The sequence below is a fragment of the Tinamus guttatus genome, unplaced genomic scaffold, assembly GCF_059628265.1.
Source record: "Tinamus guttatus ecotype Peru unplaced genomic scaffold, ASM5962826v1 Tinamus_guttatus_pri_ptg000730l, whole genome shotgun sequence".
Taxonomy (NCBI): domain Eukaryota; kingdom Metazoa; phylum Chordata; class Aves; order Tinamiformes; family Tinamidae; genus Tinamus; species Tinamus guttatus.
Window position 1 is genome coordinate 144,329 of NW_028289264.1, and position 23,934 is coordinate 168,262.

Here is a 23,934-nt window from a genome sequence, read left to right on the forward strand (position 1 = left end):
AATTTGGCTTTGCTGAAACAACTAGATTCTCATCTGCTCCTATAACTAAAAGAAGCTGAGATATGCTCACTGTGCACCCAGACATTCCCATTCTGAGGGTCAATATGTTTATTATATTTTCCTCTCTGCAGATGTGTTTGCACTTAGAAATTGGGAAGAAAACCTGTACTTGAAGAAGCCTTCACTAAAAGGAATACAGGAAAGCAAGAATTTTTTCTGCACTGAACTTTGACTAAGCTGAATTAGTCACAGCTGTATCTGGCCCATCTGGGGCCAGTGCTGCAGCAGCACTTCATGGTGCAAACCAGCATTTTTCATCTCTAAGCTGCTTCATCTCTACATAACATTCCATCTGGCTCCATTAGAAATTTTCTTAAGACACTTTGTCTGTCAGCATGGTACTCACTGTGGCAAAACCTAGTTTCATGCTCAAGCAAGTTTGAAGCTGCAAGGCCGTGGGATCTGACCGACTTGGAAAGTCAGCATCCTGTCAAGTGCCTTTTACTAGAAACTGGAAGCCAAGTATTTTTTTTTGTTGGTTTATAAACTGTGTCAGCGTTTATCAAAATGATAATTTGCTGCCTAGGTGGCCAGAAGTCAGCAGCTGAGCACATCAGTGTTAAAAAAAAAAAAAAAAAAAAAAAAAAAAAATAGGTGTGATATGCCAGCTTTTACTAGTCACACTTTCTTCATTTCTTTATCTCACATCTGTCAGAAATAAACCACTAACTGTTAGAAGTTACACAGCTCAAGACATTTCTTAAAAGCTTGCTGTCAGGCATCTGCATTTCCCTTAGGTGAGAGAGCATGCACTTGAGTGCACCCCTGAGACTGCAGTAATGGATTTCTATTTTGGGGTAGGCTTCTATATAACCTGTCTGACTGCATAGTATTGACTAAAATGATTAATTTCTTCCTTGCTCTAGACATTTTAGACTGATAGGGGTGCAAGTAGACACTGAGCAGTAGCAAAGCTCAGGATATAACAATAGCTAAAAATTATTCAGATTTACGTCCCTTCTCCCTATTCTCCCTTCCTCTCCCCATAAAGGATGTTACCTTATTACAATTACATGTGCTTTGTTTAGTTAATTACTCATGATTATGCCATTGCTAGAGAGGTTTCCACATTTTGGGGAATTTTCTAACTCAGAAAGCCACTTGTAAAATATCTCCTATAATCAAGCAGCAATTATGTTATTCCCTACAAACATCATAAGCATGTTGACCCAACTAGACATGTTCTGGCAGCCACAAAGAAAAAAAATACATAGCAACAGTGACTACTCCATAGAAACAACATCTGTGAAACAAAAGAAAAATCTACCAGGAACACTTTAAAGGTTCTTGGCCATTTCACCACTTTTCCACGAAATCTTTAATTGTTTCAGCAAAATGATTTTAGACAAAAAAAATCCACTTTTGACTAAAATAATAAATATGCATTATTTGTAACAAAAAAGTTAAAAAAAAAACAGAAAAAGAAAAATTCATAAAATCCTAAGCCAAGATGATAAAAATTTGCCAGGTAAAGCCTAAAACAGATTGCTGTGGAGTTTATTACTGGCATGTAATTGAGACTATGAAAGAGTTACTGTCACTTCAGGGTGACCTTTTCTAACTGGCCGTATCTAGAAATTAGCTTTCAAATACTTCTATCATAATGTAAACATACAGATGAGTACCCTTATAGACTACTAAGCCTAATTTCCATTCTACTCTCCCTAAGTTAGTATCAAGACCCAGGAACTGTTGATGCAAAAACATGCTTTGTAATAAAGTGCAGTAGATATGGATAAAGATTGTTCTTGCTTCTAACCTCCTGCTATGATTTTGTTGCCTTTTCTTCCCCCTACCTGTTTTCTCTGTGCTTTTTCATTCCCCGTTCCCATTTCTTAAGACACTACCTTTCCACATCAGCTCATATCCCTTTCTCTCCTTTTAGTTTACTTTTACCTATTCCCACCTGCTTTTAACTGCATCCCAGACCTTCCAGATACCAACATTGCCTTCATTTCCAGGTCTTTTATTCTGTTCTTTCTCAGCATTCTCAGCTGGTCACCTTTCTGCTGGGTGCCTTCATCTACCTGCATGCAGCTGAACCACTTCGGCACGGGAGAAGGGAAAAAAGGAGGGGGTGAGATTTCCTCCTCTGCAGCTGAGGATGAAATCATGTGTCTCTACTCATCAGAAGCATCAGAAAAAAATCAAAGACTAAATCATCAGTAAATACTAATGGCAGGCCCAACCGCACATGTAAACCTCAGTTTCATCTTACCGCAACTATAAAAATTTGGCCAAGCTATCAGCAATTGAAGAAGCACTATCTTGCATGAAGTATCAAATACTTTTTTCTACCAAGAATGACTTACATGGCCCTTAAAAATAAGTGGCTTCATCTGGAAAGAAATGTGTTTAATTGCTAAATTGCATTCACAGGCAAGGTAGTTCGCAGAATTTATTTCAAGTTGAAGACTTGCTATACAACCTGTGTGCAGTCAAATAACCAATTTCTATTTAGACATTTCTCCTATCTTCCATGGTCCCTGAACTGAATTTCAGTGTTTCCTTACAAGGCACAGGCATCATATGTAGTGCTTCTTAAGGTGTTTGTTTATCTTCCTTTTAAAAAATAGGTGCATGGACATCATGTAGCAATCAGGCTACACCAGCAATCTGTTGTTCCTATTTTCCTTTTGTCAGCAAAATAAATTTCAGACTTCAACGATAACTAGCAGAACATTCCTTACAATGTTAGCAGTGATTTTGGAGGGTGCTCCAAAATTACACAAAGTAACCACACTGTGACTGCTATTATTCAGGGTACTTGCATCAATATTACCTTAAAAATAAAAACTATTTTGTTACATTATGAACAGTGCCAACATGATTTGAAACTTAAATTATATCACAAAGCAACTTCTAAGGCCCCAGTAAGTGCTGTGAAGAATTTAAGAGGTCAGCAAACAAGATTGTTAATGATTTTTGTCACCAGCAGACCTCCTTTAAATCTCATAGAGATTAATCTGAAGGAGCCTGAAAATAGATACACTCGACTTATACAGACTGAAGGATTCGCTCTTTGCACTGCAAAATGCTACACGTAAGTACTTGATCTTATGTTGTCAAGTGAAATGTAGAAAGCATCCATATACTAAGACCCATCCTGAGAAGAGGATTAATTTCATCAAAAGCTAACATAACATGAAAAATGCATGTCTGGATAGTGCATGTTTCTGAGCAAACAAGCACACCTCAGCTATGGTGGATTTCATGATATTTAAAAGCTATTTTTGGAGCATGATATATATCTTTCCTTTTATTCCTGTATTGCTGTGTGCTGTGTTAAAGCTCTGGATTTAACAGAATTCCTGTAGTGCTTGTGCACTAAAATGATTCACAGTATTCAGTCGCAAATTGAAATCTAAAAGACTCTTCTGCATTATTGTCCTTGAAGTTCACACCACTCCTACATCCTCAGCTCTTACATCATCAAGTTAATTTTCCTATTTAGTGGCTTGTTTTCAGGACAGTTACTATTTTTGCCAAAAATAAAAAATATCCTCCTTTTCCTATGCTCAAAATAAGCTTAGATCATGATATTCCCTTTAAAAGCTGAAAATCTGCAAGTTTTGCCACTGAATTACTGTCAAATAAATTCTTGTATCTTGGGCTTACTCAATTGCTATAAAGATGTTCCAGATATTGGAGAGGCAACAGACAGTATTTACTGTCTGCCCCCAAGTTCACTGTCCCTAGCAATGAAGCTCATATGATGACGATGTTTAAATAGGTCAGGTACCTCCGCTGCCGCAGCAGTTGTTAAGCACTGCAGCAGTCTTGTGCAGCAATACCTTCCAAAATGACTCTCTCTTCAAAAACAAATTTAAAGTCTTAAAGCAGGAATTATCTGAAGTTAATTGTATTAAACGCAATGCTTCACTTCCTTAAAGAATGCTTCCTCCTCATGAACATTTGCAGCAACTTAACACTAAACAGCCGTTTCACACATTCAATACTACACAGTCTCAAATATGGCTAATTTTGGGGGGACTCTTCTTGATCCTCAGAGGTTATTACTTTTTGCTTTCGAGTAGCATACATTTCTGACTCAACAAGTTTCATCAGACACAAAGGATGAACTTTTCGGTCTTCTCAAAAGGCAACATATATGTTTTCTTGTTCAGACAGCCTGTATCTGTACCATTAATAAATACCACAATAAGCTCCACTTTACACTGTTGGTTTTAGGACAATTCCTTAAGCTGCTTAGCAGTTGCATTTATAAAAGCTTCCACTGTATGGATCCCAAAGAAGAGCTTAACTTGAAAAAAAAAGAAAAAAAAAAAAAAAAACAGGATAAAAAACCTGAAAGCTTATAGAGCGGTCATGTACCAGGTATTTCTAAATTTTTAAAATTATAGCATTTATATACCTATAAATGCAGATATATTTAAATATATGCAACACTAAACGATGTGTTCTGTCTCTAGATTGTCCCAGTTATATTTTATTGCACACTATGTAGCAGAAGCTGCTTGTTTCACTGGTGTAAGCTCTGGTTGGTACCATAGCTGTTCTAGAGTTTTATGGAGAATGTAGAAAGGCTTTTCGGAAGTGTTTGATTCTACAGAACAGCTAGGCAAGTCTCTGCAAACACCCTTATGAGCAGACCCAAATGTTAAAAATCCTCAGGGGTATAAAGACAAGGGTTTTAGGGAGATCATTCTATGAGATAATAATTGTCAAGAAAAAAAAACCCAAAACACACTGCTCTTGATCACAGCCTTAGCAAGAACGAAACGTATGTTGGAAGAAGACATCCAAGTGGCTGGCAAGCACCATCACCTTGAGTGCAAGGTGATGCACTTCATTTAAATAAGTAGTTCTTCCCTTTATTTCTTTGACCAAGGGACAATAATCAAACAAGTATTTCTAGCCAGACAAGACTTAAAAAAAAAAAAAAAAAAGGGATGATCTTCATAACTCTCACATTCTGGCTCCTGAAACTGTTAAGAGTAAAAACCAGATAATACTCTAATGCTATAACATCTGTGGCAGAAGCTAGCTGAAAGCCAAAGAAAATACAGAAGAAAATAGGGGGACCCAAAAAATGGAGACAGAATTTGTGTGTGTCTGGGATCCGATGACAGAGAGGAAATGGAACTCTCTTTCAGTTTGCTACCCACTGTCTTTTTTACTCAGTGTCGTAAATGTCACACTCACTCACCCTTCCCTAAACACACAGATGATATTCCCTACAGAGAGGAGGCAGTTTGACTATGAACCGAAACAGAACTAATGGACTAACAGAACTAAACAGTAACTTTAGTTTCCTAGGTCAGGTTAACTTGAACTAAAACAACAACGTAATGTACTTAAAATTTTCTGTTACACATGTGGAGGTTTTAACTGTAAATCACTTTGGAGGTTCTCAGAGAGGAGACTTTTTCTGGACTGCTTTGCTGACATCTAGTGATCCTCAGCTCAAACAGCTCCAGTCACACTGGTCTCTGGAAAGACAAAGGTGGTAACAGTCCAACTACTCCTTTGACTCCATTTGCAGTAAAATATTGTAAAATGTCCAAGATCCTGACTGAGTGGAGTCTTGAATCATCTATTCAGCTCACAGATTATATGTTAAAAAAAAAGTGCAAAGCTGAAGGAGATAAAAGCACATTGAAAAGAAGTAACGGTCTTTCTTTCCCATCCTGCTTACCTTTTAGAACGATGATAGACTCTGAGAAACTTGCCACTAGCTTCATCCTTTTTCTTTAGTATTCCTTTTCCAAAACTGACACTGCTACCTTCTTTCCTCATCAACTGGATGCCTTGGCTTAGATACTCTATCCACTCAGAACCAAATCCTTCATTTAAATAAGTAGTTCTTCCCTTTATTTCTTTGACCAAGGGACAATAATCAAACAAATATTTCTAGCCAGACAAGGCTTAAAAAAAAAAAAAAAGAAAAAAAAGGGATGATCTTCATAACTCTCACATTCTGCCTCCTGAAACTGTTAAGAGTAAAAAGCAGATAATACACAGAACACTTGTAATTATGCCTATAATTGGTATATGATGCATATAAACTTGGCAGTTATCAATTAACGATAAAACTGTTCAGTTGAAATATCTGCTTTCTATGGAATTTTACCCTGCAACTACATTAGAAATAATATGTTGAAGCATTCTGATCCAGACTTTTACCAAAGTCTCAATGTTTTAACAGCTTTTAGAAAGTTGCAATTAATTGTCTACAATTCCAATGTGCAGTTCACTGCTTAAATATATTTAATTGTGATTTATTGAATCTTTTGACTAATAATTCAGACATCACAACTTGGTATTTTGTATCTTTTCTAATAATAATTTTTGAACTCAAATTCAACACAACTCATTACCTTTAATGTTTTTAAGTGATTTTTGTGCTGCTAAATTTCAAAGAACATCTTCCCTATCACCAAAAGCCAATTTCAAAATAAAAAGCATTTTCTTTTAGTTAAAGGAAGTGTGTCTTAGAAATTTGGTATGGAAAAGATGTTTTTTCTGAACATGTTTCACATTCTAATATTTGAAATTCAATAGGATATTTTCTATTTAAAGGAGTCAAACATATTTTTCTGTAATTAAAAAAAAACACCAGGATTTATATGTCTTTTTTTTTCCTACTGTGCATAAGTCTGCACAATATAAGGTAATTCTAATTGTTTTCCTCTGCTACACATATCTCCCTTTAATAATTTATTCTTACAACAATGAACATATAAACAAGTGAGTAGATGACAGGCATCTTTGGTTTCTCTTAAAGCAAATTCATTCAGAGTCATATTATGTTCCACGTAAATCTAAAAATATACAACACCTTCACAACATCTTATTACTCTACCTACTATGGGTTGATCTTAAGACTATAAAAGTATCAAATCTGATTAACTAGACTGATAAATTCAATTTAGTCACTTGTACCCTTTATGACAATAATTATGGGTTTTAAATACTATAATCAAGGAAATAGTACATTACTACTGAAAAAAGAAAATGAGAAGAGAAATGGGGCAGGAAAGATTATTTCATAAAATAAAGTCAGTTGTAGAAGTTACTGACCTCTTATCCTTCCTAATACAAGGAACAATACCTTACTGAGAAAAAGCAAAAATGGTTTCTATTGCTGTTCTATTGCTACTACTTGCCTTGCAAAGCACACAGGGTACAAGATATTACAGTTAACAGGGACCAGAATCCTAAATTGTCTAATAAGGACATATATATTCTCTCTCTGCTTTTGTAAATAATAACCACCTAATTCTTGCAACATGTCTAATTTCAGCATTCTCTGTGCACAGATGAAAGAAAAAGGGAAAGGGAAAAACAGTGATTTAACTGACACTACTCTTTTGTAGTAAAACATATAGATGGCTTTGGAGACAAAACAATGTATTTGGATTTGATAGCTAAGTTTGACATACTTGCTCAGCATTTGCCACAAGAACACTGCCAGCAACACTGCTTTAATCGGATTGAGGAGTTTCTATAATAATTTCTATAGTGCTGACAAAATACAGTATAACACTAGAGCCAATTGATCAAATTTTGGAATCCACAATCAGCCTGTGCTTTTTAATGTGAATTCAGTTCCATTATATTGTATCATACATCCTCCTACTGTGAAATTTCTCTTATTATGCATATGTCTTAATTGCCTCACTTTGTCCAAATAGTAAATATACCAATGAACTTCAAATGCATTCACTCGAAGGCTTGAGACCTCTTCTTTTGAAAAAATCAAGAAAAGCTTTATTTGTTTGTTTCAGAAGTAAGGATGATATGCACAATTTTTAGATCGAAAAATACCCTTAAAGTACTAAGTGATTTTTTATTCTTTCTAAAATAGCTTCTTTGTTGGTTTGCCTTTTTTTTTTTCAGAGTGACAAAAATACCTCCTAAATGAAAACTCAGCATGTCATTGTCTTCTATGATAGACTATGAATTTTTGAGCTTTGTTATTCCACAGCGTAGTGTCCTAAATAAATACAAATCAAGTTTGCAGTAAAGACTGAAGTAATTTTTTTTCCTTTGCAGGAACAAATTAATTTCATGTTTGGTTGCAATGGGTTATTTTATCTTCTGCATACTTTATGCAAAGCAATTAAAATAATACTTATATACATGAGTTAATTTAATGTAAAGGAATTGCTATCACTGCTATAGCACTGATAGTGTAAAATAAAATGTACCACTTACATGTGCGCTGCCCATACTGCTCAGGTATTAATGTGCTGGAATCACAGTTCACTGAGAACATGCAACGTAACTACGAACTATTTCTGCATGAATATAGGAGGGTATGCTGTAACACATGACATAGTAAGGTCAGTTAACTTGAAAAAACACTTTTCTCACATTTTTAATCAACTTATAAAAACTTTATTCAAGCTTATACAAGCTTTTGTGGACCTTGAATGAGACAAGATATATATACATATATACGTTGGCAGCAATACTTGTGGTTTAACAAAGAAATTGCAAAGTAACTGTCAAATATTTGGAGACCATTCATGTAAAACCAGTATCTAACGTGATACAGTGCCTGATGTTAAAGCATGTTAAGTTTTCACAGATGGTTACAGTTTCATAACTCCACTTCCCTGTGTAAATGTGTAAACAAAAAACAAAGAAAACAAACAAAACCCCACAAGTTCTTACAACAGCAGTCAAACATCTGTTGTTTATTTTCTACATCTTTGTAGTAAAAACTGAAATAGGCACTTCAGTTCTCAGTACAAATAATGGCTTCACTAGCAAGTTAAGAGGTGCTATCAATTTCAAACAATAGCTCTAAGTGGCAAAATATTATAATTCTTATTATGCTTCTCCTCTCATGCTGAGGAACTCTGTAGGAACTTCAGTTCTAATCTGAAATTGAAATTTTGCCTTCAAATGAGCTTTAACATGTAGGCAAAAGATAAAATAGCACATACATCACATTGCTCTTTCCAAGCTCAAAAAAGAAGGAAGGTGAAGTCTTTTCAGCTACGATTTTTTCCTTCCCCTCCCTTTAGTATCTGTTGTCTCCACTACAATTTGAAAAAGGAAAATGACCACTGAGTTATATCCTAAATATAGTATTTCTATCCCTCTTATCCTTCTCTGCATCTCTCACTAGCTTTTTCATGGCCTTTACCTGTTTGTCCTCCTTCATTTCCCAGAAAATTCCCATTCCCATGATTAGAAGTTATATATGCATTGTTAGGAGAAGCAATGGATAATGGCACTGGTGTTTTTACACCTAGCACAAACCCTAGCGTGTGTACTCAGTTTTTAATCAAATTATCTGAAACATTTAGGAACCATAATTTACAAGAATTTCACCTATTTAACAAATGGCATAAATTAGTTAAAATTTTGCTGTAACATATTAAGATACTTAAAAAATTGCTTGATATTAAATATATTATTAAATGAATGCTTACTATTAAATATTAAAACATAGAAATTGATATTTAAGAGTAAATATGCAAGAAAATACTAACAAATTTCTATTTTAAGGATGTCTAGACTCCACAGACAAAATAAGCTTGGCAACTTGTACTCACCTTTTAGCCTTGGAAATCCAGATTTTCATTTTTCACTCTGTATACAGGCATAAATATACAAGTATGCACACACACACTATCATTTACACTGTACATTTTAACTGTCAATTACTGCAAGATCAAATGTATTCCAAAAGATAATGTATTAATTCAGAAAGCTTGAAGAAAAGATGTGTATTACAGGCTAAATAAAGACACCAGAAAGCTCCAGTAGAAGGTAGATCTTGGGATCTGTAGACATGAAAGAACTGTCTTTTTTTAAAAAGAAAAACAGTCTGTTAATAGATCTTTTAATTCTGCACATTGACTCATATGTTCTCTGTGTTCCCAACTCTGCTGCCAGCACTGGTTTCCCAAATCATATATTCCTGTCGTATGTTCCTAAGTCATATGCCTTCAGATACATCTACACAGATATTATGCAGATGCAATAGAAATATGACTGTTAAAAATGGAAGGGTTGTATACATGCACTAGTCAAGAGCCACTGCAAGATTGTTAGGAAGTTACTTTTCATGTTCACATACAATTAGATCAGGATAACTGTGCAAGAAAGCAATGAGGGAAATACTACACAGACAGGGAGAGAAGAGTTGAACTGCCTACAATCTTGATTCCTTGCTTAAACAGAATTTAATAAAGGATAGTTTAAAATGAGATTTTCCATAAAAACTAATTAGTACACAGAATGCATCAATTTAAATTTGCTAAAAATATTTTTTTACTCGATGATGACAAACATACTTACAATTAAAGATGGATTATACTGCATTCTGAGATATTTTTTTTTCTTCTTCTTCCTTATAATCTCTGAAATGAGGAACAACTAGCCAAACTGAGGATAAAAATTATCAATGTGAGTGACATATAAGCCAAAAGGTAGGCGGTACATTTCCAAGAAGCTGAAAAGACAGACCTTCCTACAGTGAATACAGCTGCATAATAGTATTTATAGCAGTTATTTTGCCATTAATTCTGAGAGAATTTTGCATAAAATATTTGCTTTTCCGTGTTCTCCAAAATTCACAGATTTATCATACTAAAATTCAGAAAGAAAACGAGGAAGTATCTTCTGTATTCCTGCTTTTTTCGAGTACCAAAATCTCTAGTGTTGCAGGCTTAGTATCAGCCCCAAAATGGTGCCTGTAAATGATGATGAACTGTGTTTCTGAAGTACCTGGTTCACAGTGAGAACCATGATCAGACAAGAAGAGGAGAAGACAGCTCTGTAACACATCAGGGCTTGCATTCTTGCTGGCATTTGTGTCCATAGCACCATTTCACTGCTCATAACTTCTATGAAGATGGGCTACAAGGAGCAGGGCCAAGCTCTGGCCTGTTTGGAGCCACACAACTGGGGAGAGCAAGACCAGGCTGCCCTCAGCGGGGAGACCAGAGCACCCCGACAACAACATGCACCAGAGAACCAGCTGGAAAGCTGAGTCAGCAACCAGGGCCCGGTCTGGTGAGGGTAACCAGGGTCTGCCACAGAATAGCAAGCACCAGGCAACTCCACAGTGAGGGAGCAGGTCTGAGGTCAAGCCAGAAAACCACGTGTGTGGGCCGATGTGAATCACTGAGGTAAGGTGACCAGGTACAGCATCCCTGAGAATGATGCTGGCTCAGTGTGAGCAGCCAGATCCCTGGGAGAATAAGGTCATGCGCTCTGGGCCATGACATGATTTTATATTTCATCAAAGCTTTTCCCTGGCATAAGAGATCATTCCGGCGGGAGATCCTCCAACTCCTAAAGAGCTGATGCCAAAGCTTTTAAAAGACTAAAAATGGAGATAACAAGAGAAACAACAGGCACTACCAGCATCAACTGCACCAGTGGCAATTTTTGACATAACTAGCACCAAGAGCAAGAGAATTTATTTGAGGCCTTTCTCCTTTCCCCACTACCCTCTTAGAAAACCACACCATGAAAAAATGTGCACAAAGTTTACTCACTGAGAAATACCTTGATGTTTGACATCTCCATTGAGCCTACAGTATTAAATCAACGCACTGTGTGATAAAGCAGTATTTGAAATGCACATGATGAAAATTCTCTTTGTGAATGACTTGCACAGGAGCTAAATTTATGCATCTGCTTCAGAGAGGAAGTCTTGTATCCTTTCATGAAATACAGGAGTTCATAGCAACTGAGAAATCTGCTAAGCATCCGAAGTGCATCCTGGAAGTCTGGTGCCAAAATGTCCAGTAAATGTCAATTCAAGTCACATATATTTATTGAACACAATGTCCAAATTAAAAAAAAAAAAAAACTCTAAAGAGAAAGGAGATTTTCACATGCTTCACTTGCTTTATTCTTAGTAAAAAAAAAAAATTAAAGATGGAAAGACCTATTAAAGTAAGGTTTCAAATGGAATCAGTGCTCCACTTAAATTTCATAAGTAGTTTGAACTTAGATACAAAACCTAACCTCTACATTCCTATACTAAGATACAAAGACAATTACACAGTATTCTTATAAGATTTTTATTTCTTAAAACGCTGGATTTTGGCAAAACATGTGTTTAATATAGTTATTTAATAAATAAGCCAATTAACACACACTTACAATATCATCTATGGATTTGCATAAAATTGAAAACAGCATTTCCCTTGGGGGATTTACATATGGCAAATTGGCTCTTTTGTAACAGGCCCTTCTGCAGCAGTCCCCTGTTATCACAAATGATTAGTGGATCACCAAGATACATCACCTACTGCAGTCAGCAACAAACACACACTGGCATTTTAATGATTAAAAAAAAAAAGTGTGTTTGATATGTGAAGTCAGTAGAGTTCAACCAACTACAGCGGCTGACATTTTCCTCTGAAGATGGATTCCCACATGACAGGTTTCCTATCTATCTGAGAAGACCAAAAGGCTGAAGCACATAAGGAAAAGAGGAGAAAGGAATGAAAGGACAACATATAAAATCACAACATTGCTGAACTGAAATAGAAACAAAGCTAAAATTGATGTCATAAAATTAATAACCTTGATGAAGATTGACTCAATTCTTCTACTGTACTAGCACATGAAAAGAAAACAAGCAGCGTAATGGAACAATTTTCTTTCTCTCCACTGAATATAAGTCATGAACCAGATAATAATTATTTCTAGCAGCTGTCAAAGGCTTGATTCCCCTTGCTACACAATTCAATTGCCCTTCAAGTGATAAAACAGGTGCAAATATTAATTCACTCTCATCTTCTCTACTTAGGCAACAATCAAGATAGAAACTATCAGCAAGTAGATAATCTTGGATCATCATCATGAGGGATATTAACTGAAATGATTGATCAACTCAGTTTAGCCTTCCATAGACAAAAAATTCCTACACTTTGTATTTAATTTTAAGGTAAACCTTGATGCAAGCACAATTAATCACAGAAATGTATCAGTGGCAACGTCAATTAATTTTTGTTCAAAGCAGAATTAGTTGGAAGACTAAATATTTATCATGAAAACAGAGGCTAAAAGTAGTGCTTGAATCTACTTACCAAACTAATTGCTGCTTTTAGATTTATCCTTATAACCCTATTGCACAACTTTATTGATAGCAACTTATTAAAAAGCATGATAAAGAGGCTGTGACTTAATTTTTAAAAGTGACTTGTCATAGTTAACTACATATTGATGCTTAGAAACATTAAAAAAAAAATTCACACACAACGCTATTTGACATCACACAGAAGTGCTACCCCACGCAGGATCCAGTGCTCAGGAGGCTGAAGGGTTCTAAGATCCACAGTAGCTATGTAATTCAGATCCGTTCTAACTGTTTTCTTGTAGATAGGACACGAATAGAGGCATGGATCTTTTGAAGCTGAGAATAGAGAAGAGACATGAAAATCAGTGAAATGGGGTTAAACCGACTAAGCCTTAAAGGTCTAGACACAAGGCAAATGTAAAAATGTAAGTTATACCTCTATAAAGGATCAGTTTCAAAAAATTCTGGCAAAACAGCAGGCTTTGCTTTTGGAGGAGCTTTGTTAACCAACAAGATCCCAATTCTACATTCAACATTAGATATTTCTAGTCCTTGCACATTCCTATTCAACAACACTTCCTTTTGTATATGCAAACAAAAAATAATTATATATAATCTAGATTGTTACCCTTCACTTCCCTAGTTTTCCTTTTATTCTCACAGACATTTTCTTCCTCAAAGAGCAGAATATCTTCCACCACATCTCTCCATTTCTTGTTTCTTATTTCTCAGGCATAGCCTCGTCCAGAAAAAAAATGCAGTTATATATATATATGTACATATACATTTGTATATAAATATGTATAGGTGTATGCATACTGCAGAGATATAGTTTGAAGTTCCTCTTCAGAACTGTTACACTGGCTTTTGAAATCGGAAAAAGATGTTATTTAGGTTCAGATTTAGGGACATCAGCTTCTCAGCTGTTTTGATCATCACCTCGAGCTTACTGCCATTTCACAACCATCTAGGAGACGCATTCTGCAGCTAACCTTGTTTCCAATATATATACTTCAGTTATGTAAGCATTCCTACTGGATGTTTATCTAGCTCTTCAACATACCAATGAGAAAAGTAGACTAACTTCATTTGCCACACACCACAAATACACCAGTATACAAAGCAGGCCTTTATGTTTCCAATTTTATGTTAATATCATCACTGGAGTAGACATTAGCATTATAATAATGTAGGTGTTTTTACAGAGAATTATGAACTCTAATTGTAGATGAAATATACTGCTAATGGAAAACTAAACGCAAGCCTGTTTGGCAGATGAATCAGAGAACAGCTCATTTGTAATGAGTTTTCAAGAAGTTATTAATACCTTTAAGACCAAAAGGTACTGACCAACCTAACAATTAGAGCAAAGAGTAGCTATTACCAATTACAAAGAGCCTAGCAAAGGAAAAAGCAAAAGGTGATTTTAATATGGAAGACTGGGAAGCCTCCCCTAATGAAAAAAAAAGATTCAATATGTAATCAGGAAGAGTGATAGCTTCGTGAAATGCCTACACCCTAAATAGACACTCATGCAGTTGAGCAGAAAGTTGCTTCGATTCTGTGAAAACCACATCCTCCAGGAGTTAGACACTTACTGTTATTCTCAGCATATATCCTTATAACCGGCATCATCTCGAAGAGCACCTTGGGTTTAGATTCAACCAGTCTCATGTTTCTTCTGTCCCAACCAGCTCCTTCTAGATACAGCCCATACACATAGACACCTTCCAAAGGTGGTTTTGTGATGTCCTCCTTCATCCATTTAGTTACCTCATTGCACAGAACTACGCTGTCGAGAGCCCATCCTTTGTTAGCTCGTGTTATTTCCTGCTCCAAAAGGCAAGAAAATCTGAAAGTTACATTTCCGAGAGTGTGCAGAGCAATATTTCAAGTGAGCACAGGGCAATATTTTAATTTTTAATTTATTAGAAGTATATTTGTAGTGTATGGTCACAAGTTATCCTCTTAAATAGAGAAGTTTTAATCTTTTCTGATGTCCACGTTTTCAGTAGTTTGACTTCTACATGTCAGGGTGGTACTACAAGAAAGTCTCCTATCCTTTTTTAATCTTTATATTATATGCATTAGCTTAAGACCACAGTAGTAACCTGATGAGCAAATGCCAGTGATAATGATCCTTGTGAACATGAAAATTTTACAGCTTTCATGCAATAGGAAAGTGTAACTGCATGTGCTATAATTGAATAAAACAGTTCCAATGACAAAAGCAAATGCATAATTTGTTGCATACTTTTGGGGGTTATCTTTCTTTTCCTACAGCTATAGTTCTCATTAACTACTTTTTTAATAGTGAATGATTGCTCACTCAGCTACAAAACTACATAGACTATCAAAAACACAGGCAACATGAGGACATAGAAATGTTATAGATTTGAAACATACTTCAAATTTAATCAATACTTACCTAGTGCATTGGATAACACTCATTTATTCTTGCCTAATCCCTTATTACCTCATGCTATTACATCAAACAACATTTATTTTTCAGGTTTTTTATTTGAAAAAGTTGGAAATATTTGAAAAATGTTTGCCTACACTGCAGTAACTTAGCTGTTTTAAAGGAATGAAATGGTTATAGGTCAATTGTTATTCTGACACTTCATTTTTTTTTCCATCCGCCTCTTTTCCCCAAGCTTGAGTTCAAGAGAAAACTCCAGTTTAAAGAAGTTTTTTGAAGGAAGTATCTTATTGTATAAATGCAAGGTTCTTCACCTGCAGCTTTAGTAAAGTAGTCCACTCACTGGACTTCCAAATTGACATCCAAAAATCACAGTACTCAGGTCTCAGATCAAGAGAGGAGATTACTTCCTTCTCTCAAAGTCTTCAGTATGTTTCCTCCAAACTTAGGTTTTTGACTGAGCCCCCATGGGATTCCCACCTGAGGATTTTCTCCACTTCGACAGAGGAGACAATCATTGTCTCCACTTCATGCCCAAGCATGTCTATCAACATGGGTATTATTGGCTCCTTTTCATATAAAAAGTAACTCACTTGTTAAAAGCAAATTGCATGTTGAGTAAGCAAATTATCAAGTCCAAATTGGCACATTAATGGGCACAAACTTTGTACTTTATACACATGAAGAAAGTTCTGTCATACTTCATGCAGAGAAACTTCATTTCTAGAACTGCAGAAGTGTAACAGAAAACTAACAGAAGAGTAGGTAAGTGTTCTGGCAAGTCTCCACTAGGCAAGGACTCAACACAGACCAAAGGGAGGAGGAAAAAAAAAAAAAGAAAATAAATTAATAGACTTACCATCTCTTACAGGGACACCTCAACAGTAACATCACAGATTACCTCTCAATCCTACCTTTATAACCCTCTAACGCAGATCCTATGTACTTGGGGCTGGGGTCAAAGGAGGAAATATGTTTTAATACCTTAGTTGTTGATAATGAAGAAAGTATATGTGGAGGAAGACTGATTCTCTCACGAAATTTTAAATGGTTATACAGCCAAAGATTTTGCCTATGGAGTCAAGAACATCCCTTAACTTTCATGCCAATCAAACCAGAATATGTTATTGGTATATCATACCAATATATGTTAATAAAGAAGTATATCTAATAATAAGCAAAAAGAGACTTTAAATACAATTTACCTGTCTCATTGCTGTTAAAAATCCCTGAGGATTAAAAAACCCTGTCATCCAAAAGCAATTTGGTCGGCTTTCAAAAATCCAATTGTGAAACTGGTGGTTTCTTTCTAGAAGCTCAGTAAACCAGAACCCAAGTGTGCTGGAAGCCCAAGATGCCTAAAAAAAGTAATAGAGTGTCTTTTTAAAAAAATATATATATATATATTCAACAGTTTTTAAAACATTGTATTTATGCAAATAAAAATTAATTCTTCGCAAGGTAATAAAAACCAGCCTATTAGTAAAGTATATTTAATGTTCCTATTTTATGTAAAACCTTAACCTGATAAATGTTTTGTAGGAGAGGGTAGACTAGAAGCCACTAGAGGTCTCTTCCAAACTCAGGGTTCCATGACTACAAGTCTTAGTCACAAACAGAAACATCAGTGCAGTCCACGAGTATGGCTGCTATTTTTGAAAATCCATCATAGTGTTTGAAATTGTTGTCTTCTCTCTAGCCTTCTATCTTGATAATATGCAACAGTTTGCTAAAGTGGGAAATGTCTATAATTGTAAAGTCCTTTTCTATTTTTAGTTAAAAGAGAGGTCCTGCTTTCATTGTGCTTATTCGGTCCTAATATTATCTGAGCAGTCCTGTTTAATTTTTACACACCTATTTGAAAAATGTCTTCACTGTATACCTCACAGCTTAATCCAGCTCTGAAGAAATAAACACCTTTTTAAATAAATAAATAAATGATATAGGCAAACTAATCAACACCTACTTTCTTCCAGCTAGCAGGAATTCTTCCATCATACATGCAATCTAAAGCATCCCTCAGATTTTCATTCATAATAATTGTTCCATCAATGGCAAGTTTTAGATCGGTCAGAGTGCTTCTCACTAACATAATAACTCTCTGCATTTGATCAATCTCTTGTCGCAAAAATATGTTCATAGGCTGAAATGGTCCCATGTTCTTTAGTTTCTCTTTTACCTGTAGGGAGGAAATGAAAGCCACTTCAATAGAAGTAAAAGCTAAAGATGGCATTATGCCAAGGTTAGGCACAAAGCCATCTAGACAGGTATCAGGTCCTTGGGAAACTTCCATTAGAGCAAACTGGCAAAGGCTAAAGGTAGAAGGTTTCTTTTGCAAGATGGTGAAAACAGAAAATCATCTAATCACTAAATCTTCTTACTACCTAAATGAGCAGGTGGCCACTTTGGGAATCTGTCAAAGCTAACCGTTGCACAAGATGCGGCCTTGAACTTTTTTTTTATGATGATATGAGGATAGGTATACAGAGTGCAGCAGATTGGAGCGTCCATGCATCTTGTCATGAATAAATGTTTTCGAAGTGTAAGAAAACACCTCCACCTTCAGAAATATCCCATGTCTGGGGTGAGATATCCCAAATAAGCTGAAGGGAAATTCTATTTCATAGAAGTACCTATGAGACAGGAGGTGTCCATTATAAATAAAACCCCAGGGGCTGCTAGGGGTTAGTTTGGATCCTGGAATACTAACACTAGGCTCAACCAACGAAACTTATCGAGTTCTTCAGCAACCACTTCTGTGAGGAAAATCATTCCCTACTAGAAAGAAAAGTTGCCTAAAAATATCTTGAGGATGTAGGCTGAATCCCCAAATAATATCTATGTTAAAACTGTAGTACTTTTAGGAGTGTTAAGCCACTTGAAACATCAACTCAGTTCTTCAATACAATGTCAACAAGCTTAGCTGAAAAAAAGATGACCTCCCATAGTGCAGATGCCAGCTTAAGTATAAGTGGTTTGATATTTTGAAAAAGCTATTACAACAGCTCTTCAATGCACATATAGTGACTTCATTATAGATGCTGAGAGTCTGGTCAGGTCTCTCTTTAAAGTGTGTTTTTAAAGTATTGTCTGAATGAATGAATTTAGAGACACTTCTAGAAAAACTAATGCATTAAAAAAAAATAAAACAAAGACGGGAAAAATGTCACCTCTGACAGCATTTCATTAACTCACTTCAAATGGCACATAATCAGAAGGCAGCTTCTCCAGCATATCATCAGCCAGTCTGGCCACAACTGCTTCTCGTGTTTCACCTGCTCCACCAGAGCTATCCTTGGGCTGAATACTGAGAATGATGTCCAACACATTCTTGGAAAGTGTACTTTGGTAAGTGATATCAGCATTGGGATGCAAACCAAACACTTCTGGTGTGTCATAAGCAGGCAGACTCTACATAATCAAATGGAAGTGGGTTTAGTTGCTTACCATATATGAAAAAGCAAGATTACATTTTAACATAAGACGGTTTTTAAGTTCCCATCTTGTAGCTCTTTTCAGACAGTTGTCTTGTAAATATCTTGCTGAAAGTTATGTTAAAGCTCAAACCACACTATACTTAACAAATTCATTTTTAACCTGTGTAAATTATTTTAAGTCAGATTATACACTCATATCAATACTTTTTTTTAATTATTCCTGTGAGGCTGTACCCAATGTCTTGACTCCATTCTATGTCCTTTTTAATAACTGTGTACCTTCAGGTACATCTCACATGCGAATTGAATGAAAAAAAATGGTAAAGACATTACAATTATACCTATTTACTGATATCAGTAATAGATTTACTGTTGTCAGTAATAGATATTCACACAAAGAAGAAATGGAGAGACTCAGGAACCTGTGAGAAACTTCTGTGATTTTTTTTTCTGTTGAAACACTCATGCATTTACCAACCTGTATGTATTGAAGATACTGATCCACCACAGTACACTTGGGTATGCTGTATCCTTTGTAAAAGCAGAATTCTTGACTGAACATATTTTCACTGAACCAAAGTTTTACAAAAGTGTTCATCAGTCTTTTGTCATAGTCATCTGTCACACGGCCACCATACTGGATCTCACCTATCATGTAACGAACAGTACTCCAGGAGATCCCCTAAAACCAGGAAGAAAACATTAACTTCAGCTAATGCTCTTGTCATCCATTTATGTCTTCCTTAGTAAGATGGCTGATACATCAAGTCCTGCATCTCTGTCCCTTTTGAAATAAAGTTATTTTTCACTAAAATACCAATCATTCCAATTCCAAATACCAATTCTACCAATTACTTCTTCATTAAAATATGAAAATGATCTGTCAAAGACTTTTATATAATAATTGGCCAAATACAAGCAAGGAATTCTTCCATGGCCTGTGGGGGAAGGCAACTTCCCATTTCTTTATGCTGCCAAGATAATTTGGAAAAAATAAGTCTTAAGATTTTTACTCAAAATAAAATGAAACAAAACAGTACTTAAAACCCAGCGACACATTTTTATTTATTTGACATATTTAAAGTTGGGAAGAAGATCTATATTATAATGCATTTATTCTTAAGTATTGAGGAAGAGATATTTTCTTTTGTTTTTATGCACAAGTTAATGTAGATAATTAACATGCCTAAGATTAAATCTAATTAAAATCAGCTACTCTACATCCAAGCAAGCCACCCTCCCCACAAAAACATTAATTACCTTCTTGATATCCATAGCATCCAAGTGGTTCTGAATGAACTGTACAGTGGCATTGAAGTCAGCTTGGTTAAACTCATACGGTATGTTCCAACCCAGAGACCCAAACTTGCGTCTTTCTTGAACAGTGGAGTGCAGAAAGGCTACAGCATACAGCATTGGTTTCCACTGCACCATGCTATTGACATCTAGTAAATCCTGGCTGACACCTGTCAGTTATAAGTGAGCTTCATAAGAAACACAGGAATAGTATTTTCAGAATTACTTCAAAACAGTACTAAAAGCTCACTCTTGGAGACAATTGGGTGAATTCCAACATCTTCCAAGAGTAAATTATTGCTCTACAGATTATTCTACACTGGTTAAATTCACATAAGTTGCTTTTTCCAGAAACTTTTTGATTATAGACCTTAACTGCATCCAAAGTGAAGAGCATTTAGCAGTCAACTCTTTATAAAGTCAAAACACAATTTTTCTACCAAGAGACAACAGCTTAACAATTTAAATTGTTTAGAAGCATTTCAACTGAGATATTGAAATCCAATACCTGAGAAAAGAAAAAATATTTCTGTGTTCTGCTATCCAATTAGTTCTAGCATTAGAACTTCAGCAGACCTTCTCTTCCTTTTAATTTCTCAACTTCTAGCTCAAACGAAGGATCAAGCTGTGACCTGGCATTGATGTACATGGTTGCTCATACTAGTTCACAGGTACTATTAATAGCTACAACATGACCACCTGACAGCATCAGAAAGTCCAAAAAATAGCAAAATTTAATTTTGAAATATTACTGTTCTTGCACTCCACACTTACCAGCGTATGTTCGTTTTAGTCCAGCTCGGAGTCCCTGCGGAGGTTCATTGGTGAATTTAATAGACATTTGAAGAAGGGTGATTGGGAACTGTTTATGGATTTCAGTTGTCATCCACAGTCGAAACCCTTCATGGACAGTCTCTGTCTCTATTATTGTATCCATCAACTCATCCAAAAAGCCAAGTCCAAGGTGGCAGTTTTGCAGAAGAGCCCAGCCTCCCTAGTGTAAAATAACAGAATATACACTGTTATCAATTATGTTTGCAAACTGAAAGCACTAAAATCATTTTTTAATTATGATCTGAATTAGGAACAAAGGAACATCATATCTAAGCTATAATATTATACCACATTAAGTGCTTGTGAGAGTTGTTAAGGGAAGAAATCCTCCATAGTCAGTTTTGCACTACTGGCTTCCCAAAACAAAATGAAAGCCTTAAACATTTGTGTTCACATATGTGTGAAAGTGGAAAACAACAATCATAGCAATGGTACACATGCAATTAGCAAAATATTTTTTTTCTGCAAGAAAAACCTCAGCTGAGCCAGTCTGTGGGCTGGTCATGTTGTGGGGTTTGTTAACTTGTTTGGTTTTTTATTTTTCATCATCTTAACTCCTTATTTGACCAATCTGGTCTTTTAACGTAGTCCTTCTGCAGATTGCACCCTTCTTTCTCAATTAAGTAATTTTAGAATACGTCTGGATATGGTCACAGCCATAATAAGTACATAGGTACATAAATCTTACTTTTCTATTCACGGCCATAATTGCACTGGTCCTCAATAAGGGACCTTAAAAATAATTTTGTAGACATGAAAATACTGCTAAGCCAGGTTACTCACAAGAGCCATAGGCTTGGAATAGTGTTAATCTATTGCTATCAAACATAAGTACTGCACTACATTAAGATGTTTTGCATATCTCTTCATTAAGAGGGTATGTGAGACAGTGTGGGAAAATAACTGCCTTTTTCTTAAATAAATGAAAGAAGCACCCCCTATTTATCTTTTGAATATGGTTCTTCTCCTTTGCTAATGAGCCTCTAATGTTAAGTTGTCAAATGCTAATTTGAGACAAAAGTCAGAGGAAAATTATACAGTTATACAGACAGAAAAGGAGCCCATAACTCAGGAATACAGGAAGGATAACCTGTTTACATCAGCAGGCACAGTACTATTGCAGACAAAACATGTTATATTGGAACATCTCAGCTTTTCTTTGTCATACAAGTCATTTGATTTGTCAATTATGTCTTCTACGTGTGAAAAAAAAAATCACTTTGTCCATTCCAATTCAAAATCCAGACCACTGCAACACCAAAGGCTTTGCTATAAAACTTAATTTTTCTCAAGGTTATGCCATTCAGAGAGACCTAGACAGGATGGAGAGCTTGGCAGAAAGGAATCTCATGAGGTTCAACAAGGACAACAGGGTCCTGCACCTGGGGAGGAATAACCCCAGGCACCAGTACAGATTAGGGGTTGACCTGCTGGAAAGCAGCTCCACGAAGAGGGATTTGGGAGTCCTGCTTGACAACAAGTTAACCATGAGGCAATAATGTGCCCTTGTGGCCAAGAAGGCCAATGGGATCCTGGCCTGCATCAGCAGGAGCGTTGCCATCAGGCCGAAGGAAGGGATCCTGCCCCTCTCCTCAGTTTTGGTGCGACCGCACCTGGAGTACTGGGTACAGTTCTGGCCTCCCCAGTACAAGAAGGACACTGAGATTCTAGAGAGGGTCCAGTGTAGAGCCACAAAGATGATTAAGGGACTGGAACATCTATCTTATGAGGAAAGACTTAGCGAGCTGGGCCTGTCTAGCCTGGAGAAGAGAAGGCTGAGAGGAGATTTGATCAACATGTTGAAGTATCTGAGGGGTGATTGTAGGGAGGATGGGGCCAGGCTCTTCTCTGTAGTGGCTGGTGACAGGATGAGGGGTAACGGGTATAAGTTGAAACATAGGAAGTTTAAGCTCCATATGAGGAAGAACTTCCTTACTGGGAGGGTGACAGAGCACTGGAACAGGCTGCCCAGAGAGGTTGTGGAGTCTCCTTCTCTGGAGATCTTCCAAATCTGTCTGGACGCCACCCTGTGCCACATGCTGTAGGTGTCCCTGTTTGAGCAGGGGAGTTGGACTAGATGACCTCTAGAGGTCCCTTCCAACCCTAACCATTCTGTGATAAAAATCGATAATATATGTTTGGAACCCATCTTCATTTTATTAACTATGCTTGTATTGCTTGTATATAAAAATATATAAAACAAAAACAAAACCTCCCAAAAGTAAAGTGCTTTTTGATGCATATTTTGTATTTATGTAATCCGAATAGTTTATCAATTTAGACATGCTCATCGATCAGGCCTACAGCAAAAACTTCATTAAATAGAAAAGTATCGATGTTTGATCAACACCAAAAAGTTTGCAATGGCCCATTTAAAGATTGTGAAAGAATAATCCTGTTGCTTAGGACATCTCTTCATAGTCCCTACACCAGCTTTAACCACATACATACAACTTCATTTCATGACAAAGTTTTTGTTTATAACCATCCAAAATCCAAACAGATCAAAAACAATTTGCATTTTTGTCTCTTACATGCACCATAGTCTGCTGTAGAAGTTTACGAGCATGGACTTCTTGTCCCTGGCCCATGGAAACATAACGTGTTTCTATCTTCAGTCTTTTTCCCAAAGCAATGATTGAGTCAGTAGGATCAGAGCCCATGGAAAGAAGGCATATAAGAGGAGTACGTGAATCTGACTCTTCCCATGTCTTTTCCAAGTCCAGAATGACTCCTTCTGCATATTTCTCTCCCATAGTATCAATGATATATTTTCTTGCCTGTATTAAAGGGTAAAATCTGAACTTGATACATAATCATTTAATATTATTTTCTACCAAGTCTAAATATTAAGAGCAAGTAAA

At 36.1% G+C, this 23,934-nt stretch overlaps 1 protein-coding gene across 1 annotated transcript in view; it reads right to left on the minus strand.

Moving 5' to 3' along the window:
* Window positions 1–13,262: 13,262 nt before the first annotated feature.
* The window catches only part of DNAH5 (dynein axonemal heavy chain 5), a 181,887-nt gene continuing 171,215 nt past the window's right edge, over window positions 13,263–23,934 (minus strand). The window contains exons 71-79 of the mRNA XM_088537102.1: window positions 23,605–23,850; window positions 21,011–21,230; window positions 20,201–20,406; window positions 19,419–19,622; window positions 18,699–18,914; window positions 17,470–17,682; window positions 16,709–16,861; window positions 14,680–14,911; window positions 13,263–13,417 (exon numbers count right to left, since the gene is read on the minus strand). Coding sequence (XP_088393228.1) covers window positions 13,266–13,417; window positions 14,680–14,911; window positions 16,709–16,861; window positions 17,470–17,682; window positions 18,699–18,914; window positions 19,419–19,622; window positions 20,201–20,406; window positions 21,011–21,230; window positions 23,605–23,850 — 1,842 coding nt within the window. The 3' untranslated portion in view covers window positions 13,263–13,265. The remainder of the gene's footprint in view (window positions 13,418–14,679; window positions 14,912–16,708; window positions 16,862–17,469; window positions 17,683–18,698; window positions 18,915–19,418; window positions 19,623–20,200; window positions 20,407–21,010; window positions 21,231–23,604; window positions 23,851–23,934) is intronic.